General features: G+C 44.7%; 1 protein-coding gene across 2 annotated transcripts in view; it reads right to left on the bottom strand.

Moving 5' to 3' along the window:
- Positions 1-20,836, bottom strand: part of Camkmt (calmodulin-lysine N-methyltransferase) — a 365,448-nt gene that overhangs the window by 13,430 nt on the left and 331,182 nt on the right. For both annotated transcript variants that reach the window (XM_021218032.2, XM_029531344.1), the window contains 2 exons: positions 13,097-13,171; positions 5,422-5,485 (listed from right to left, as the gene is read on the bottom strand). In XM_021218032.2, the coding sequence (XP_021073691.1) occupies positions 5,422-5,485; positions 13,097-13,171 (139 nt within the window). The remainder of the gene's footprint in view (positions 1-5,421; positions 5,486-13,096; positions 13,172-20,836) is intronic.

Below are 20,836 nucleotides of genomic sequence, written 5' to 3'. Positions count from 1 at the left end.
ATGACGAACAACTTCACGTTACGATGTCAAAAGAGACCAAGTAGGCACTTGGGGATGGAATAATTGAAAAGGCCAGCATCCTTATGGAAGTGCACTGTACACCAATGTTTCGTCATACAGTCTGGGCAGGCCTTGAATTTGCCACAAAGCCCAGACTACCTGGATATACCCACATCTTAGAACATCTCACATCTACTGAAGACAGAAATTCAAAAGCTTCATACAGCTGGTAAGGACAGCAGCAGGCTGTATCTTGCACTGAACAGTGTGGTGTCTCACATCACCACAACAGATCTTCGATTCCGGGGAAGCCCAGAGTCTGCACCTCAAAGCTTGGTATACTGTGAAGAGCACAGGGTTGCACATGCTGAATCAAGGCCCCTGGGAAAGAACTTCTGGGCTGGGCCCATGTTCTGAGGCCTGAGAGTCACCTAGGAGCTCTCTGTTGTTCAAGTCCATTTCTACCTGGAGGTGAGCTAGGAGTGGCTTAACAGCTCCTCACGGAGAGCTGGTGAGAACTCCAGTAGGAAGGAATTTCCTGCTGTGATTTGCAGGATAGCTTTAGGTACCGCATGTAGCCCACTCCTCATACATGTCAAAATTTCCCTGAGATAGACAAAAAAAAAAAAGATGTTTGTACAGATGTAAACACAGATGTTAGATTTTTAAAGAGGTTTCTTTATTGTATGTATATGAGTACAGTGTCTTCATGCACACCAGAAGAAGGCATCAGATCCCATTACGGATGGTTGTGAGCCATCATGTGGTGGCTGGGAATTGAACTCAGGGCTTCCAGAAGAGCAGCCATCAGCTCTTAACCACTGAGCCATCTCTTCAATCTGAGACGTTAGGTTTTTAAAAGGATGAGGAAGTCAGTCACTAAGAAGAAATTACTCTTCTAAAATGGGGGCAGATGGTTTCCAACTACAGGATTCCCTGGACATAGGCAGGGCTCCTAGGATCTTGTGACTCCTGGTTTTGAAGAAGGCTATATGAATTCCACAGTGACATCTAAAGTATTATTATTATCATTATTATTATTATTATTATTATTATTATTATTATTATTGTGTGTATATGTACAGGAGTCAGATTCAGAGTCATGAGTTATGAGTCAGAGAACAACTTTGTTTGCTTTTTGTGTAGTCCTGGCTGTCCTGGAACAGACTCTGTAGACCAGGCTGGCCTTGAACTTACAGAGATCTGCCTGCCTCTGCTTCTGGAATGCTGAGACTAAGAGCATGTGCCACCTCTGCATCCAGGCTTCATTTGTTCTTGAGGCTAATGTTCTGGTTTCCTCCCTCCATCGTGGTTGCAGCGAGTTGGACTCGGGTCAGCAGGCCAGCATGACCTGTTGACAACCTCTCAGTTGTTGAACTGTCTCACTGACCACAGTGGTGTTTCTGAGCTGGGGATGACCGGCAGCCAGTTGGACCGTGACAACCAGCTGGAGTGCTATTTGCCTGCCTGTGGCACCCCCACTGCCTGGCTGTCCTGGCGGCCCTCTGGGATATACCGCCCCTTTAGAAGGACATTAGCAGGCCCCATTTGTCGTTTGTCAGTGCTGTTCAACGTGCAGACTGCTCTGGCCAGGTTTCAAATTGCTTTCGGGTCTTCTATATAGGCCATGACTGTTGTCACAGACTCTAGGGAGCAGGGCCTTAAGCAGACACCCTGTCAATCATCATCAAGGAGAAATCACTCGTCAGCCTCGTCAGCAGCAGAAGACCAGTCGGGAACGCCGATTCTTGGGATGAGTAAAATTTACTGACAGCACTTTTTTCTTTTTAATGTCTCTCTTTTCTAGAGAGTTCCTCATAGTACTCAGACAGAAGCCAACTGCATATGTAGTTTTTTTTTTTTTTTTCCCTCCCCCAGAGGTGAAGAAAATGTCTGTTTCGGGCTGGTGGAGTTTTTGATTCCCCTATGGAATCTCAGGCCTGGTATGGTGACTCTATAGGCTCGGACTATCTGGCTGAGGACCCAGGGTCAGTCACTGCTGTTGGGACAAGCCTCCCCCGACCCCCCACGCTCGTCTATTCCCCCACACTTATGACTGCTCCATTCTAAGAGCAGAAAAACATGGAATACCTCTTCTTTTCCTGTTACATTTGTTTCTGGATCCTCTGATACCCAAATGGTATTCTGCTCAGGTCGAACCAAGTCAAGACACACCTTAAAAGTACAAAGCTTGCTTCTTCCCACAGCCTGGCACCCAAACCTGCTTTCGTGTTGCAATTATTGAACTCTCAAGGTTGTAGTCCCTGCTGTCTTCCTACCTAGGAGGGCCGTCTGTAGTAAAAGGCACATATGCACCCAGAAGGCAGTGCCCCCAGGAGCAGGCGGGTTCTGCTGTACTGGGGGCTCCTGTGTGAAAGCAGCAAGCGCAGACGGTCATGTGCAGAGACCCCTGGGTCTGGATGAGGAAATAGCCTTCGCTCCCTGACAGCTTTTCTCAAAGCCCTTGCTTGCCAAGTGCTTCCTATGCCCCTAGCGCAGTCAAGAAGTTTGTAAACCTTCAGTCGCTCGCACCACAGTGGACTGGCTTCTCTCCTTTTACAGAGAAGAAGCTGAGGGGAGGAGAAACCCACCCGACAGAGGCTGGAAGTGACCCTATGCTTTCCATCTCCAGAGTCTAACTGTGCCTACCCTGGTAAGTAGGACCTAGGGTCCTGGAGCTGATAGACCCTCTAGGAGTGTGGGTAAACTCTCAGTGTCCCCTTGTTGGGGACAAATGGGCAATGACAGGAGGCCTTGGAGCCTGTTTGTGCTGAAATGGACCTGACACTCAGCTTCCCATCAGACAGGCTGCCATTTCTTCTTAGCACCACTGTTTCCTATGTTAACCTCAATAGCTGGCAGAGGGATAGAAAAGGCCAGCTGGTATTCTGGGGACTTAGTGTCTTGGTATGTCATCTAGGCAGGCGTTGAACTTGCCAACCAGTCCAGGCTGCTGTCGAATTCCTAACCCTGTTGGCCTCCTGGATGTCGGGCTTACAGGCACGCATCACCACATTCCAGCCATCATAGTGTCTCTTACAGGAGGTCATTCTGGGAACACTTGCTCTAGGGACTCCTGCTCAGACCCTGAGAGCTGGCAGTACCCTATGTTGAACCACCAAGGGTTCAGAATCTATCAGTGCACCTCCATCTTATGTCTCTGGTGGACACGTATACTATCTTCATATGCTGGGCCACACAACCATGGAGGAATTGTCTAGCTTAGCTTTAATTGTAATGTAGCCGTTGCATGTGATCTCAGTCTTGAAGTATGACTCAGTGGAGAAGTCCGTTTGAAGTCTGAGAGCCACCCTTGAGAGATAGGTTTCCCACTATTACGTGGGAAGCCCCGGGTCCACCATGTGGCCTTTCTAGGATCCAATGAATAATGGAGTCCAGGGTGTAAGTCCCCTGCCTCTACAGACCTGAGATTCTGAGTGACAGTTTCATTAAGTCCATATGCTATTCGTTACGTCAGACTTCCTCCTGGAGAGTGGGCTCCCAGAACTTTAAACCAGAACACACTCAGTGGCCTTGGGTGGCAGCAATCCTATGAGGAGCCTAAGGCAGGAAGCCTGCCTCCACTTGTAATGCCGCAGGCTGGGCTTGGACTTAGCCTTCTGCCTGAAGCCTGCGGATGTGTCACCTACTCCAGGGCTCAGCCTTGGCCTTTTCTGTCATGAGGTTAAGAACTGGCTGTCCATCGGGGTGTGTGTGTGGGTGCTGTTCAGGCTCAGAGGGGGCTGTGAGGAGCCATACTTCAGACAGGGAAGAGCATGGTTCAGGGTTTAACAGCCATGAGAGAGCCTGGAGAGATTCTAGTCCAATCTGCACTTAGGTCTATTCATAGCTTGGGCAGTTTTCTATTGTAAATCATGCAAATCTGCTGCAAAATGGAGTATTTGCCACAAATAGGCTTTGAGGGGGTGTTGGTGATAGTGAAGTACTGTTTGTGTCGCGTGAGATCCCGGAGTCCTTGAAAGCATTGTGTTTATGTATGAGACATTTTCATAGAGGCTCTGCATCCGAGCATCTCGGTGCCCTCCCCGAGAATCTTGGTCTCGCACATGCTCGCAAGCATCCTCCAAGGCTAAGCGGGGAGATGAAGAGGCCCAGGAGAGGCTCAACATCCCTTCTGCTGCCCTCAACTTGGGCGGCCTCGTCCATGCGGCGGCAGCCAGCAGCAGCTTGGCACATGTCCCTTCCTTGCCTCAGGACCCACTTCCCACTTCAGAAGCAGAATGGAGAAGGCCGGTTTAATTGAATTGATTGCCACTTACAAAGCGTTACTCCTCTGAGAGGCCTATTTAAAGTTTCTGAACTAGAGAGAGATAAGGAAATAGAAAGCAATAGTGTAAAAGCAATGGATGATTATCAAATTGCTCTGGGAGCCTTCGGTGTGAGAGAGATATAAAAGAAAGATTGAAAGGTATTAGTCTATAAGTCTCACTGAGGTCACAAGGCTAGAGTCTTTCACAAAAGACTTCGGAAACAAAACTTTAGAAAATACACACGCGTGCGTGCGCGCGTATACACACACACACACACACACACACACACACACACAGCAGTCATATCAGATATCTGTGACTTCTTACCTTCGACTACACTAAGACCTTTAGCCTATTTTAAATTCCCATGGCACCGCAAAGAGTCTTACATATTTGTAAGTTGTATTTTTTTTAAAAATGCATGCATGAGCTTTAAACTCGCTTTCTTACTTTAAATAGATGTATATTAACTCTCCGTTTAGTCTACAGGACCTCCTAGCCTAGTATAACAGCTCAACAAAATAAGAGTGGATCCAAACTCTGTAATTTACTCGCAGGCATAAATGGATATATAAATGTAAAAATGTGCACAATATTTTATGCCATGCTTGGCTTCATTGTGACCTAATATTTATAATATGTAAATAATGGCTTTCTTTTAGAGTAAAGAACTTTTAATATACAGATTCATCTAAAAGTCCTTTTTTTCTTTGATATAAACAGAAATAAAAAGAAAAAAGTAAGCTTATGCGATAAATGACAATGACAAAGGTTACCACTGAAGGGATTTAAAAAGACAGAAGTCAACATAAAAATTTCAATATCATAATTCTACTTTAATATGAAGAGACTGTTATCAAAGGGAAAGACTCCAGAAATTCTTTGATAAAAATCATCTCACACTATCTTTGAAGCCGTTTCATTTATTTTACTACCCTGGATGTTCCTTATCAGAAGGCCAAGGGTAAGAAGTTTCCTAGTTATGATTAGGAAAGAACCTGATAGATCAGAAGACCCAATTGAAGTTGGACATAATAAATATTAAAGTATTACATGACATTAATCCCGCCATTCCATTACTCTCCCCATCTTTGTGTGCAGACTAATTATTCTGTAGCCAGTGTTCAGGAAAAACTAGAAACATACTTACTGTGGGCTGGAGTAATCTCTTTATTGCATCAACAAGGCTGGCTCTGTACTGGTCCAGAAACAGGCTGACATCGAGAAGAGAAAAGAATCCAGATTAAACTGGGCTTCTAAGCCTAATGATACCGACGTTGATAAGTGCAAGGCTAATTACACATTTACACAACACCAGAGAGAGACCGTTCCTGTCTGTTCGAGGTCTTGCTGGGGCAACATTTAAAAAGGGGATACTGTGATCAGAGTTATCCAATGACTGTCAAGCTGTCAAAGTCAGAGTCCATACCTGACTATGCAGTGTTAATGTCACAGGGAAATTTTCCAAGATTTTTTTTTTTAAATGAGTGTCACCTGGTGGAGATAGAACACTTGGTACTTCCTTTAGTTAGAGCCCAGTGTCCAGTAGACCAGAGGTGCCCACCAGGACCACTGTGAGGCTGCCTTTTCAGAGTAAACCACCAGCCCCATGTACCAAACCACTGGGGCAATATTGGGGATGAAGGAGGTGGACCTTAGTAATTTCCAACAGCTCGAAAATAAGACAACGCAAGCCCCAGGAGCCAACAACTTCCAAAGCACACTCGGGCCATGCGAGTGAGGGCTGTGGTAATTCAACGGTTTCCTTCCCTTCTCCCCTCTCTGCTGGGATTTCTCCTCCTCCTCCTCCTCCACCACCATGGGTCTTTGCTTTTATTTTCTGTTGTCTGTATGATTGAGTTACTCTGACCTCATCTTTACCACATCTTCTCAAACTGGTTTGGAACAGTTTCTTCATCTAAACAGATGTGCCCAAGACTCAAGTGTGGGTCACCCGGCAGTTGGTGGCAAGTTAACTTCCACAGTTCTATGGCTGAACGTGTCCCCTCTACAGTCTTGGGCTGTAGACTTGACCTCTAAGGCGACTCAATTGGTGCTATTTTGTTCTGCCCTAGAAGATACAGGGTCCCCTCCTGCTAGAAGACTCAACATTCAAGGCACTAGCTTAGAAGAAAAGATGAAGGTACTTATCTGACCCCATGGTTCTCAACTTGTGGGTCAAGACCCCTCGTGTGTGTGTGTGTGTGGGGGGGTTCAAATGACTATTTCACGGGGGTCACCTAACACTGTTAGGAAACATAGGTATGATTTACATTATGATTTGTAATAGTGGTAAAATTACAGTTATAAAGAAGCAACACAAATAATTTTATGGCTGAGGATCACTCCAACATGAGGGACTGTATTAAAGGTTTGCAGCACTAGGAAGGGTGAGGACCAGTGTCCTAGATGCTCAGACTGTAAGCTCTATTTTTGTTCTTTAGCAATTGTTCTGTCTGTACTCCTTTGTTACAGCATGGGCTCCAGGGAGCTTCTGAGCGTTTATGAAACCCCAACCAAGGCTTCCCACAGGGTTGTGGTATGGAGGAGCAGAAGTGTCTAGTGGTAGGGGAACAGAGAGCTGAGTTCTCTGCCCGACATCCTGTGGTCCTCACGGCATGTCGACGAGGGCCCCAGGCGCAGCTAGGGTACTCTGCCACGACAAAGCAATGCTTCTGGACTGTGTCAACACTGCCAACTGGTAGGGGCCACTTCTTTCCCAGCTCCATACCAGGATCCATCATTCGGTGAGGATGAGCGCTCAAGTTCAGAATATACAGCTGAATCTCTGAAACGTGATCACAGGCTGCTGGTACTCAGGGCTGTTGTCCTCTCTCAGATAGCAGGAAGCGAGAGTGTGTGGTTCAGGTTTAGTGAAGTTCTGGCTCTGATCTTTCTATGAGACCAGGGGTAATGTCTAAGCCCACAGTAATTTTTTTTTTTTTTATCAATAAAGGTCCACCTATGTGGCTGTGGTGGCCATCAAATTAATACATGTTAATTCACAGTTGTTGTAGATTTATGTTATATGAGGGACAATATTCTTCATTGGGACTAAGCTTGAGATAGACCAAGTTCAACTCCTCACAAACTTTCATTCTGAGTTCATTTATGCCTCATGGCTAAATGTGTATCTAGATGGCACTGTCTCGACTGCCTGAGGTAGCTCATCAAGACCCTTGAACTGGAGCAAGTTTACATCCAGGGTCTGCCTCAGTGACCCTCTACAGCTTGCTCAGAGGCCTTGCCCAGGGTTACTGGTCTGCATCAACACTTGGGTAGGATGTTTGCTAACACAGGCGCTCTTCCACTTTAACGAGTCTCCTCTTGGGAAGGGGGAGCAAGAGTTGGGCATGGTGGTACATCAAAGGACTACCATGAATCTGAGACTGGTCTGGGTTACCCTTTCTGGAGGGAGGAGGAAGGGACTGAGGAGAGAGAGGAGGAAGAGAGACCAATTGATTCTGAAGTAATCAAGGCCTAGACCCAGGATCTCACACATGCTAACCAAGCACTTTACCACTAAGCTGTATCTTATCTCCTGACCAGGAAAGGTGCTTTGAGCAGCGGAAACACTGGCCAGTGGCTCTTCTTATGATGATTGTATAAACTTCATTTCCACCTAGCAACCAGGATAACCTGGGAAAGCATTATCTTTTACAAAGCTGCATCCTTATATCCTTGGACAAAGAATATGTCTAATTTAAATGCTACAAAAATGTTCCACTAAGTCATGTTAAGCAGTGATTCATAATCCTTAAAGATTGATAAGCAGCACCTCAGATTGGAACTATGTCGTTTACAAGACACTGCACCTCATTCTTATAGAGAGGTTAGATAATCTCTGCAGTTTGGCATGCTGACTGTGTTGGTTACACAGGCCTACAAGAGACCTACATAAGACCTCTGGCTGGCTACACAGCAGCTCGGCAAAGGACTGTTCTTGGTTTATGTCTGCACTCCCTAAGAGCTGGTGAGACTGCTGGAAAGGGATGAACAGCATGCCCCCGCCAGCAGAGCCTCCAGCGTGCCCTTACAAAGCACTCTCCCCACTGTGCGTTCAAAATGGTGACAGAGAGGTTAACATCAGAGCAAACTGCAAAGCGCAGCTTTAACACCCGGGATGCATTCCGAACACAGTCATTTCAAAGGTAATGGCATCTACCCCATCGTTCCAAATCAAATCTCCCCAAAGTAATTCTTGTAGTCCTCTGAAAGATCTTTATTCCAAGCAAGCTCACTTTTCTACTTAGCTTCGATGCAGAATTCATAACGCTTTGTGGGGTCCGTCATATGAGCAATTTCAATGTGCTTTAGTGGGAGTGATATGTAATCTCCTGAAAATTCACCCCTTAAATAAGTCCTAATGGCTCGGAGAACAGCAGTAGCTTAAGTGGATCTATTTAAAAAGGCTGAGTGGGTCAGTGATGGGGATGGAGATACCTTCCAACGCGCCCTTTAGTTACAGATCAAAATACCCTGACAGTCCAGCTTGGCCGTTAAAACACTCCCTTTCTTCTCTCTCTCTCTCTCTCTCTCTCTCTCTCTCTCTCTCTCTCTCTCTCTCTCTCTCCTGCATGCACACACCTCTAGGCCATTGCCCGTGGCAGCAACAATTGCTTTGTTCCATTGATCTAAATCAGATATTCCAACAAAGGAGAGGTGAATCCTTCTCATCATCTCCTTACGAATCCCAGCTGTACGCAGAGCCCGGAGCATCCACAGTCCTTCTCCTAGAAAAATTCATTCAGACAGAGCATCAGGATGCGACCCTTTTTGTCAGTCTGCACAGAATGGGAGGCTCCTGCATAGTCTTCATGGTGAGACGCGCTGCTTTAGGCTTTACTTTCACGGAGAGACAGCCTCTCTTGGCATTCAGGAACCTATTTTGGAGGATGTTCTAACATCACTTGGCTCTGCCCCTTTAGTTGTGAAATTCTGGGTTCTTCAGGGATTTCCCCAGAGGCTGAGCTAAGCCCTTTCCAGGGCTGTGCTCAGGCCGCCCATCACCACAGTATCTGGAAGACCAGGAACTTTTAGAGACCATGGCATTTTCATTTTGAGGGAGGGGAAGAAAAAAAAAAAAAACAACCTCTTTCACAAAAACAACTTAAAAGTCAAACATTTCTTCATCATTTAGAAGCAAAAACCACTCAGGGAAAGGAAGCAGCCTGTAGTATGTGACCAGTATAAAGAGGCCTAGAGAACAAGCAGGGTGGCCTGCCAAGGCAGGTAGGATGACAGGCCCGAGTACCTGCTCCCACTCCTCTGCCAAGCCTACAGCTTCAGACGCACAGACCCACTCACAGCCCTGTGCATCCAGTCAGGCAGCGGGTGGCTTTGCGGGCGTGCTTTCTGAGCCTGTGACAATTCAAACTCACAAAGCCACTTCCATATTTGCAGAACTACAACAAACTGGAGAGCCATCAAATGGGTAAAGATAAATGGACACAGTCATTGGGTTGAAAGAAAGAAAAAAAAAAATCTTACGTCCAGACTCTTAGAAGCAGAGCCTGGAAAGGCGGGCTGAGAATTAGCAAGTGCTTGCTCTTCCTGAAACAGCAAGGGCGGGCTGGACTGCATTCCTGCAGAACGGAATGCTTTTATTAAACTTAACAGTGAATAAGCCAACGGAGGAACTTAATAGGCAGGCTTCCCTACCCCTGTTGTTGAATATTCTAATATTTTGATGTTTGTCAATAGCTCCCCCCTTTTTTTGTAGGTGTGGCTGTACCTCCATGTTTCGCTCTGCTTATTTCAAAGTTGACATTTTACAAGTTATTTAGGAACTGTTGAACCATGAAACTATTTTTCATTGTCAAAAATGCTGAACGGTGAAATAATGACTAGCTTTCACAGTTTGCCTCTTTATTTTATAATCTAGCTGAGTGACTAAATTTGGATTGGGAGTAAGGGACTGTCTCCTCTGGGAAATGAGTTATTCCCCCCACCCCCCACAGGTTTATGAACATTTGAATGTAAATATAGGAATACGTGAATGATTTAAGAAATAAACATATCACCGCTTGCCATAATCATGTGCATTTACTTGAAGCACAGTGTGGGTTTGGAACAGGCTTGTGAATGGAGCTTGTTTTCATGTAAATGGGATCAAGAAGTGCCACTGGTTAGCCATTCAGCAAATCAGACAATGCCCCCCTCGCTAGAAATGCTTCAGTAAGAATTTAATCCATGTACCTAATATTCACACTTCAGCTCATGCCTCCTATTCCTGTGGCCCACTCCAGATTCCATTCACCGACGGTGATAAAGGGTGGCGTGAGACTTAACGTGATCTATTTAAGTGTGGCGCTGATTCCTGGCATGGAATGCTTTGGGTTTCAGCTTGGGGGCAGCATCCACAGAGAGCTTTTTTCTACCCCTTTGCGACATCCTAAATAATTCAGCATGCCCTGCTTGCCCCACAGAGCCAGCATCCATGTAGTAACTTCTGTGGGACAGCACCAAGCTGAGACAGTATAAGGGACTCATGGAACCCCGCACTTCACTGCCAGATGACGGTGTGGATATTACACATCACTGTACTTCTCAAGTGTCTAAGCAGTTTACCCATCTCCCTGCATATGAAGAGAGACCATTACCAAAGCATTTCTTTTGGAAATACTATCAGCGGCACTGTAAGAGTAGCTTTAATGTTTTACATTTACAAATGGGAAATTACAGACGGGGCTGACATTCTGGCACTTATAACACCAGGGGGAAAAAAACTTAACCATCGATTCATGCATAGAAAAGGCCATTTATAAAATGAAGCCTCGGGCGTTTACTTCATTTGAATCCATAAATAATTCTTCCATGGCTACCAGATGTGTATGTGTAAGATTGTATTGTGTTATATATCTGTAATGAAAGCCTTCAACCAAATATGTACCATGTTTATCAATTCTATAAGACCCTGTTGTCGGTGAGGTGGGAGGGAAAGGACTATTTTTTTAAACACGCTGTGCAGCTATTTTTAACCTAACTGAGAACATTAATCAGGAGGAGCTTAACTCCTGTTTCCTCCGCTGGTTCCTCTGGTACAAATGGGATGACATGGTGTGGGTGTCCACGGCACCGGCATAACAAAGCCAGGCTGTGCTGATATTTGTGTGCAGGACGATTTAACTGTAAATCTCCCGGCCAGACCTACCTCTCCCTCACCATCAGAGCCCACTGAGTGACCTGCATCTGAACCTTCAAGAAGACTCTGCCCTGGTCCCTCTTCCCACTGCTCTCTGAGCTGACTCTCTTGCTTAATCTGATCTAATCCTGCCTGAATTCTCTTCATCTGTGCGATGAAACCTGGAGGATCCTTTCTCATACTGGGTGAGGAAAGGCATTTACTAAATTACTTGGTAAATCACGTGGACTGGTTTGAGCTCCATTTTTGCTTAGATGGGGGAGTAACAACACACTTGGAGGCACATTATCAATGATCAGCCAGAAATCTAGGCTTCCCCCATATATGGAAAAGGGGGGGGGAGTCAGCATCAGTGCAAGAAAACCAACGTGGCCCTGGAAAACTGGGGATTCTCAGCTAAAAGTGGAACAAAAATATTTATTGTTCACTGCAAAGGGCATGCATGCACGTACACCCACATACACCCCCCCAACACACACTCACACATACACACACACACACACACACACACACACACACAGAGAGAGAGAGAGAGAGAGAGAGAGAGAGAGAGAATATAACAGTAGTCATAATGGGAGAAGGGGGAGTGTATTAAAAACAAAAACAAAAACAAAGCTAATCTCGGTGACTTTGGTGGGAAAGTTGTACACTGGACATTGCCTTTAAACAATGAGAAGGTGACATCTCGGAAAATGTGTACGTTTTCCTCCAGCTGAAGTCTGCTCTGGGTTCTGCATCTTGGGCTTGGGTTCATCCGTGTAACATATGGTTGGCATGTGCACTTGTTTTCAGATCTAAAGTAATCATCATCATGGTGGAACTACATGTAAGATCTTCCTCTCAACAGACAGAATGCCTGCCTGTTCATGGCCCACGATTTCCATACACTGGACTAATTCCTCAGACTGAATGAAGAAATACACCACATTAGTGGAAACAATTACAAAGGTCTATGCATATTTATCCTGTAACTTGGGATCCAACTTCCATTTACAAATATGTAACACAGATTGGGCTAAGGTGTAAGACAAAATGCCTAGGGTAAATTTATTTTATTTTTAAAAAAATCAGACACCTGACAGAGGTGGGCGTAAGAATAAAATGTGATTGTGTTGTCTTTGTGTTCAGTGTGACTAAATATCGGCTTCGAGGGCACTGAAACCATTAGCTGCCAAATACATTTTAAGAAAGGCTACTTCCCCCAAGATAGTCCACAGATATGTTTATCTGCAAGAGCGTGCATATGTGTGCACGCACGTATATTCCCTCATATCGATAGTCAGATCTCTCCCAAGAAGTAGGCTAATTGAGCTGTTTGTGTTGATAAACTCCTTTTTCTCCAGACCGTTCCTCTCCGAGCCATAATTATTTGCAATTTGCCTAAGTCCTCCATTTACTGATACATCAAGCATGAAACAGAGGCAATTCCAGGGAATGGAAATGCTCCTGAAAGTCAGTCTTTGGGAAATAATGTGGTAGAAGTTACTGTGTGATAGAAGACTACCTTCTAACTGTCACTAACTGTCACATGGGGATGAATATTAATCTGTTGGGGTTAAGGTGGCTTTTGTGCTTCATTTGTTGACTTGGCTTAGCCGTCAGCAAAGCAGTGCGGCCCAATTACTCCAGAGAAGCTATTTTTTTCCCCCTAACAGGAGTTTTATGATTTTTATGTACTTACCAGTCAGCACACATAACAATGTCAAAATGTCCTTCCAGTTGAGAGACGTCTGTCTCATTATCCCATCGTAAAACGCTTGAGGAGAAAAAAGATTTTAAAAATTATACTTAGGGTTTTTTTTTTTTTAACTTTTGATTTTGAGCTATTAACATTATTTTCTTGTGGCACTTGGAATTATTTAAAAGGTATATACAAATTATTTCAAAAGATATAATAAAAAAACCCTAGGATGTAACTGTCTTCTATATTTTATTTTGTCTTTAAATACAGAAGAGGAAGAATTCTCTACTGAAGTAGGAGAGCTGGGTTTTGCTAGGTTTTAGAGGTTTTTGTAGATGAAGTAGATCCCTATCTCAGGGGATAGAATGATTCCTGCCCCGTCCCACAATGGCAGAAAAGTGACATCAAAACGTTCTCCATCTGACTGGAATATGAATTTATAAAGAAATAGGAATTTATTAAAAAAAAAAAAAAAAAAAAAGTCATGTGAGATTTTTTTTGTCCCTATCTTGCCTGCCACTGTCAGTCACATTTCTTACTGATGCAATGAAGGGTGTGACTCGAAGGGAGGGAGGAACCACCCTCCTGTATGTGCACATCCTCAGGCCTTTAGTACTCTAGAACTCTCTACAAAAGTCTCCAAAAGGAGGCTCAGATAGGAAACCTTGAGTCAGTAGCAACAGCTGACCGCATGCGCCGGAGAACTCCAGCCACACAGGCGAAGCCAGCCGCGCTCTGTGCTTCCCTCAGCTGTGATGATTAGTATTTTGTTATAATAAAGCATTTCTAAGGGTGTTTCTCCCGCACACCAAAACTGTGATGTGTTATTTTTTTTTTTTAAAGATTCATTTATTTACTATGTATCCAGTATTCTGCCTGCATGTATGCCTGCAGGCCAGAAGAGGACAAAAGATCTCATTGCAGATAGTTGCGAGCCACCTTGTGGTCGCTGGGAATTGAACTCAGGACCACTGGAAGAGCAGCCTGTGCCCTTAACCTCTGAGCCATCTCTCCAGCTCCCCCCCCCCCCCCGTGCTACTGTTTTAAAAGTAAAATTCTATAGCTAGTTTCTACTTGGACTCTTTAGAGATGGACTGAGTGATCACACCTTACCTGCACAATTATATTGGCTTATTTGGGTGGAGTTTTCATTTCTTCTGTCTTTCCAGAGACAAAGTCATGTTTGAGTGCAAAAATGACAACCTGGTCAGTCCAAAAATTCCTTTCATACACATCGTCCGATACAAACAGTAATGACATTGTTAAGGTGGAGAAGACCAAATGTACCCGTTCATCACCAGGCAGGCCAAGGGCAAGTTGGTCACTTAGTCTTCTGGCTCACACTGACTGAGCACCTACTGTGTTCTGTGTGTCAGGCCCTGTGCCGTGCTCCATCTAGCCTTGCTACTACAGAGGCAAGCCATCCAGACAGGCCAGGGAAGGCTTAGGGGGAAAAGGCTACTTGTGTGATCCACGGCCAGCTCTACACGCTACTCTTGCGTTCTTCTACTTCTAGGCCCATGGAAGGGCCAGGGGACACAGGAACACAGCACATCTCTTAACTTGAGAGATGGAGGTTCTCTTTATTTTAGATTCCTTGGGAACTCCATGTGCCTGGCAACACCAGTTTTTCCTGGACTTGGACATGGAGAAGAGAGAGCCTGTTCGGCCCATATTATAAACCTGAGAGCCCTCTGGGGCTGGGAGTAGTGGCATGTGCATGGGATCCCAGCATTTAGTAGACAGAGGCAGGAGGATTGTGAGTTTGAGGATAACCTGGGCTACATAGTAAGACCTGGAAGGAAAAGAAAAAAAAAAAAAAACCAACAGCAACAAACAGTAGAGTTCTATGATAGACTTCCATGAATCTTCAGTGTAATATAGTCAGCATATATTTTTTTTGACAGAAAGTATTAAAATCACTTGCAATTTACCCTGAGATGCTTAGGTTCATATGCCTTTGCTAAGGCAAGAGGGCGAATGGCAGGGAACGCAGTGGTGGGTTGAATATCGGATTCCTGAGGCACCTCAGCCCCCATTACACAAAGGCCAACTGGATCAGGTCTAAGCAGCCATTGGCTATGCGTGAGCTCAGAAACTGTGATGTGTCATATCTCTAAAAGACACCGTGACACCCCATTTGGCCTCCTAGCCCACAACACATCTCCAAGAGGCTTAGGCTTCCTCCGTCCCTATCGTGACCAGCGGTCCCTCTAACTAAACCATGAGGTAGAGAGTGATGGTGGAGTTGGCATTTAGCTTTGGTGAAAGATACACAGGTTCAGGTATCGGTTCTGACCATTGGTGGCTGTGTGTGTGTCCGCACAATTGCTCAATCACTCCGAGTCTGTTTTCTGTAAATCAGGAATGAGAATGGCCACTTCCTTGAAGTCTCAAATGGCAACTTCATTGAACTGACTTTGTGTTGCTTGTGTAGTGTACAGAGAACGGCACCCCCGAGACCTGGTTAGCCTTCTCTCTGGGAAAGACAGATGAGACTTGGTCCTTCCAATTTTCTGCCAATGCCCTCTTTCCCCATGCCTAGACTACCATACATGGATACACACGTGCACACATGCACATGTATACACTGCACACATGCACACACAAGCACGTGCATGTGCATGTGCATGCATACACACACACATACACATACACACACATACACACACACACACACACACACACACACACACACACACAGGAATGATACACTTCAGCTATGGGAGAAGGACCAGATAATTTTTTTAATGTTTGTGTCTGATTTGTTGTAGACCCATGATTTTGCAAACGTCAGTACAAATTCAAGGACAATTGAGGTTACAAAGGGGGAAAAGGCAAAACTAGGCCGTCAACTGGAAGAAGCAGGGGTGAGAGCCCAGCTACCCAGAGGAAAAGACAGGAGGGCCACAAGGACAGGGCATGTCAGGGCAACTCAGCCAGACCCTCTCTCAGGTTTAAAGGGGTGAGGGGAGGACTTGAGATGCCATCTCATCGCAGAGTCCTCACCATACATAAAGCCCTGGGTTCACTCCTTAGTATGCAAAAGAGCAAGGACAAGAACAACTCAGAGGGATTCTATGTCAACTGACTGCTACACTCGTTTTAATTTCTAAATGCTTACTTTCAGCTTCTAAGCACAGCTTCTTTAAAAAAGAGAGAGAGAGAAAGAAAGAAAGAAAGAAAGAAAGAAAGAAAGAAAGAAAGAAAGAAAGAAAAAAGAGATTTATTTAATGTATATAAGTACACTGTCGCTGTCTTCAGACACACCAGGAGAGGGCATTGGATCCCCATTACAGATGGTTGTGAACCACCATGTGGTTGCTGGGAATTGAACTAAGGACCTCTGGAAGAGCAGTCAGTGCTCTTAACTGCTGAGCCATCTCTCTAGCCCTAAGCATAGCTTCTTGCATATGCAATGTAGAACCTGGCTCTCGTCTTTACACAGCTCTGAGCAAGCCCTGCTCCAGATACTATCAATAGCCCTCAGTCACTGCCTGACTAGCCCTTCCTGTCTTTCTCAGCTTACTTGAGGATGTTTTTCTGTCCTTGTCTCTGTCTACAGTCTCCTGGTCCTGTTAACATGACACTGCCATACTTCTCAAATGTCTACTCTCTAGTCCAGCTCACACTCCATTTTAGTCCGTCCCTTGGGCACATTCCCAACTCCCTTGCCTTCTCCTTCCTTAGAGTTGCCACACAGCTCAGTGACTAGTCCAGTCTGCCTTGGGTGCCTGAATGTGGCTACAGCACACACTCCCTTGCCTGGCTCACACCTATTTTAAACTGTCATCATCTCTCAGCTGGATTATTTCAGCCTTTTAATTTGTCTCCCTGCTTCCACCTGCCTCCCTACATCTCTGCCCAGGAGAATATCCAGATTGTTCCTGTTCAAACATATATTAAATTAAGCCAGGCATGGTAGCACACATTTTTAATCCCAGAATTCCAGAGGGAGAGGCAGGTGGATCTCTGTGAGTGCAAACTCAGTTTAATCTACACAGAACTACATATACCTTGTCTCAAAACACACACACACACACACACACACACACACACACACACACACACACACACGCGCGCGCACGCGCACACACGCGCACACACACATGCACACACACGCGCGCACGCACACACACACGCACACACACGCACACACACGCACACATGCACACACGCACACACGCGCACACACACACGCACACGCACACACGTGCACACACACACACGCACACACATGCACACACGCACAGACACACACACGCGCACACGCGCACACACACATGCACACACATATGCGCACGCGCACACACACACGCGCACACGCACACACACGCGCACACACACACGCACACACGCGCACACACACGCACACACGCACACACACACACGCGCACACACATGCACACCACACACCCACTCAGAAAACACCCCATATATTAGATCAGAAACTCTGTCTAGCTCGCTGAGATAGCAGACACCCAGGACCAGACCCCATGTCATCAGGTCTGCTGATTTCACCTCCTGTACCCTCTGTCTTTTCTGCGGTCTCTAGTCACAATGGCTTTCCTATGGATGCTTTAAGACACCGGTAAGCACACTTCTGTCCTAGCGTCCTCTTGCTGGCTTCTGGCTCTGACCAAGGACCTCACCTCCAGATATCCACATGGCTCACACTCACATCTCCAACTCTTTGTTCAAGTGTGATATTTTTATAGGACAGGCTTCCTTAACCATCTTCTTTAAAATCATTGTCATATCTTTTGGGTCCAGCATTAGAAACCCTTTATCTTATTCATTGGGTTTTCTCATATATTCTTATTTCTCATACAAGCAGCAATTAACCTTTATTGTGCTATGTAGCTAAATCACTGGCTGTGTTTATTCTCTTTCCCCTCTGTAACATAACCATCATAAGAACGTTGTCTTAGTGTTCTATTGTTGTGAAGAGACACCATGCCCAAGGCAACTCTTATGAGAGAAAGTATTTAAGTGTGGGCTGGCTTACAGTTTTAGAAGATTAGTCCATTAGCATCGTAGTGGGGAGCACGGTGGCAGGCATGGTGTTAGAGAAGTAGTTAAGAGCTACATCCTGATCTACAGATAGATCAGGAGACACAGGTCTTGGCTTGGGCTTTTACAACCTCCAACAAGGCCACACCTCCAAGGTTCCATTTCCTTCTGACAGAAGCATTCAAATATATGAGTCTATGGGGGCCATTCCTATTCAAATCACCACAGATGTCGATCTTTAAATTCTGGGGAAATTGATATATATCCAGTGCCTAGGACAGCACATGACAGTTCCTCTGTTAATATAATATCTGAAAGAACACCACATCTAGCACACAGAATACATTCAGTAACTAGAGGTCCTTGTTTTTAAGCTGTTCTCTGAATATATATGAAAGCTACCGAAAATGCTTTCTGAACACTTCTGCTTCCAGCAAAGATGGAATAACCTCTCTTACATCTTAACATAAAAAACTGAAAAGAAAACAATTTAGGAAATATATTTAGAAAACACACACACACACACACACACACACACACACACACACACACACAATCACACAGGTTTCCAAGATCTTGGCCAGTAGCAACAGTGACTAGTCACTAGTCATTGAAAGAGGATGAACACATAAAATACTCCCCAGTATAACACTTCAGAGGAGATCCCAGGCTGCAACTGAGAGAAAAGAACTGAGGTAGGACCCAGCAGTTTTGGAGTTAAACAGATGGAATCCAGAGACTGGGGAAACCAAGGTTGCCAGAACAGGGGACCATAAAGAAGAAAGCTGTAAAGAGAGAACTCAGGGCTCACATGGCTCCCACAGAGCATTCTGTAAGAAACTAACTCATGTGTGTGTGTGTGTGTGTGTGTGTGTGTGTGTGTGTGTGTGTGTGTGTGTTTGTCTGTGTATGAAAAGACTACTTGAGATTGGGTAAAAGCTATAGGATAGATAGAGTTGGGGACAGTGGACCAGAGGTCACTGGGCAGGGCCAGTGCCTGTTTTCAGCAGGTAGACCATAAAACCTCAGAATTCACAATGCCTGCAGAGTCCTCAGAAGGATCTTACTTCAGAAGTGGGAAATAATAAACCCTAGAGAAAATGATGATCTGCTGGTATGAAGCAAACTTTAAAAACAAGATCCCAAACTAAGGAATGGTTGCCATGTGACATAACAACATCCCAGAATGAATCTCAAAAATCTTTACAGGAACACAAAAACACTCAGATCCCAACAAGTTAAAATTCAAAATGCTCAGTGTGTGGTCAGAGATTGCTAGAGGGAGAAAAAACAAACAACAAACAAACAAACAAACATTGGAATTCAACCTAAAACTGACCGAGCTATCAGACAATCAAGAAGGGCATTGATATCTGTATCATATTAGCCTTAATGCATTTCAAATGTAGTATCGAAGCTGTGTGGATTTTTAAATTTTTTCTAAAATTTTAAAGATGAAAATAGAATATATGAGAAAGAACAAACTAAACTCAATCAACAAGAGATGAGAAATTTCAGAGGAAAAGATGAAAGGATCTAAAGACCTAGCAATAAAAATTACCCAGAAAGGAGCTGACAAGATGACTTGGTAGAAGAAGGCACTGCTGCCAAGCCCGACGGCCCGAGTTTGATTCCCAGGACCCACAAGGTAGAAGGGGAGGACCGACTCTCCCAAGTTGTCTAGCCTCTGAGTGGGCAAGTGCACACTCAGATATACATTTTTTAAAAGATTTATTTTATTTATATGACTATACTGTAGCTGTCTTCAGACACACCATGTGAGCCATCATGTGGGTACTTCGAATTGAACTCAGGATCTCTAGAAGAGCAGCCAGTGCTCTTAACCACTGAAACATCTCACTAGTCCCCAGATATGCATTAAATAAATAAATGACTATAAAAAAGTTTAAAGCTATCCAAAATAAAATATACAAAGAAAAGGTTATTTTTTAAAAAAAAAAAATTCAATGCAAGCAAACTATGGGGACAAATTTAAGTGATTTACTATTTGAATTTATTTTTTTAATTTTTAAAAAAATTTTTATTAGATATTTTCTTTATTTACATTTCAAATGTTATCCCCTTTCCTATTTTCTTCTCTGAAAATCCCCTATTCCCCTCCCCCCTCCCCCTGCTCCCCAACCTACCTACTCCCACTTCTTGGCCCTGGCATTCCCCTATATTGGGGCATAGAACCTTCACAGGACCAAGGGCCTCTCTTCCCATTGATGACTGACAAGGCCATCCTCTGCTACATATGTACCTAGAGACATGAGTCCCACCATGTGTTTTCTTTGATTGGTGGTTTAGTCCCAGCGGACTCTGGGGGTGCTGGTTAGTTCATATTGTTGTTCCTCCTATGGGGCTGCAAACCCCTTCAGCTCCTTGGGTACTTTCTCTAGATCCTTCATTAGGGACCCTGTGCTCTGTCTAATGGATGATTGTGAGCATTCACTTCTGTATTTGCCAGGCACTGGAAGAGCCTCTCAGGAGACAGCTATATCAGGCTCCTGCCAGTAAATTTTTGTTTTGTTTTTTTTTTTTAGATTTTTCAAGACAGGGTTTTTCTGTGTAGCCTGTCAGTAAAATATTGTTGGCATCCTCAACAGTGTCTGGGTTTGGTGGTTGTTTATGGGATGGATCCCCAGGTGGGGCAGTCTCTGGATGGTCCTTCCTTCAGTCTCTGCTCCAAACTTTGTCTCTGTAACTCCTTCCATGGATATTTTG

Source organism: Mus pahari, chromosome 18 (assembly GCF_900095145.1).
Source record: "Mus pahari chromosome 18, PAHARI_EIJ_v1.1, whole genome shotgun sequence".
NCBI lineage: Eukaryota > Metazoa > Chordata > Mammalia > Rodentia > Muridae > Mus > Mus pahari.
The sequence above is the reverse complement of the archived record's forward strand: the minus strand, read 5'-3'. Positions and strand labels throughout refer to the sequence as shown.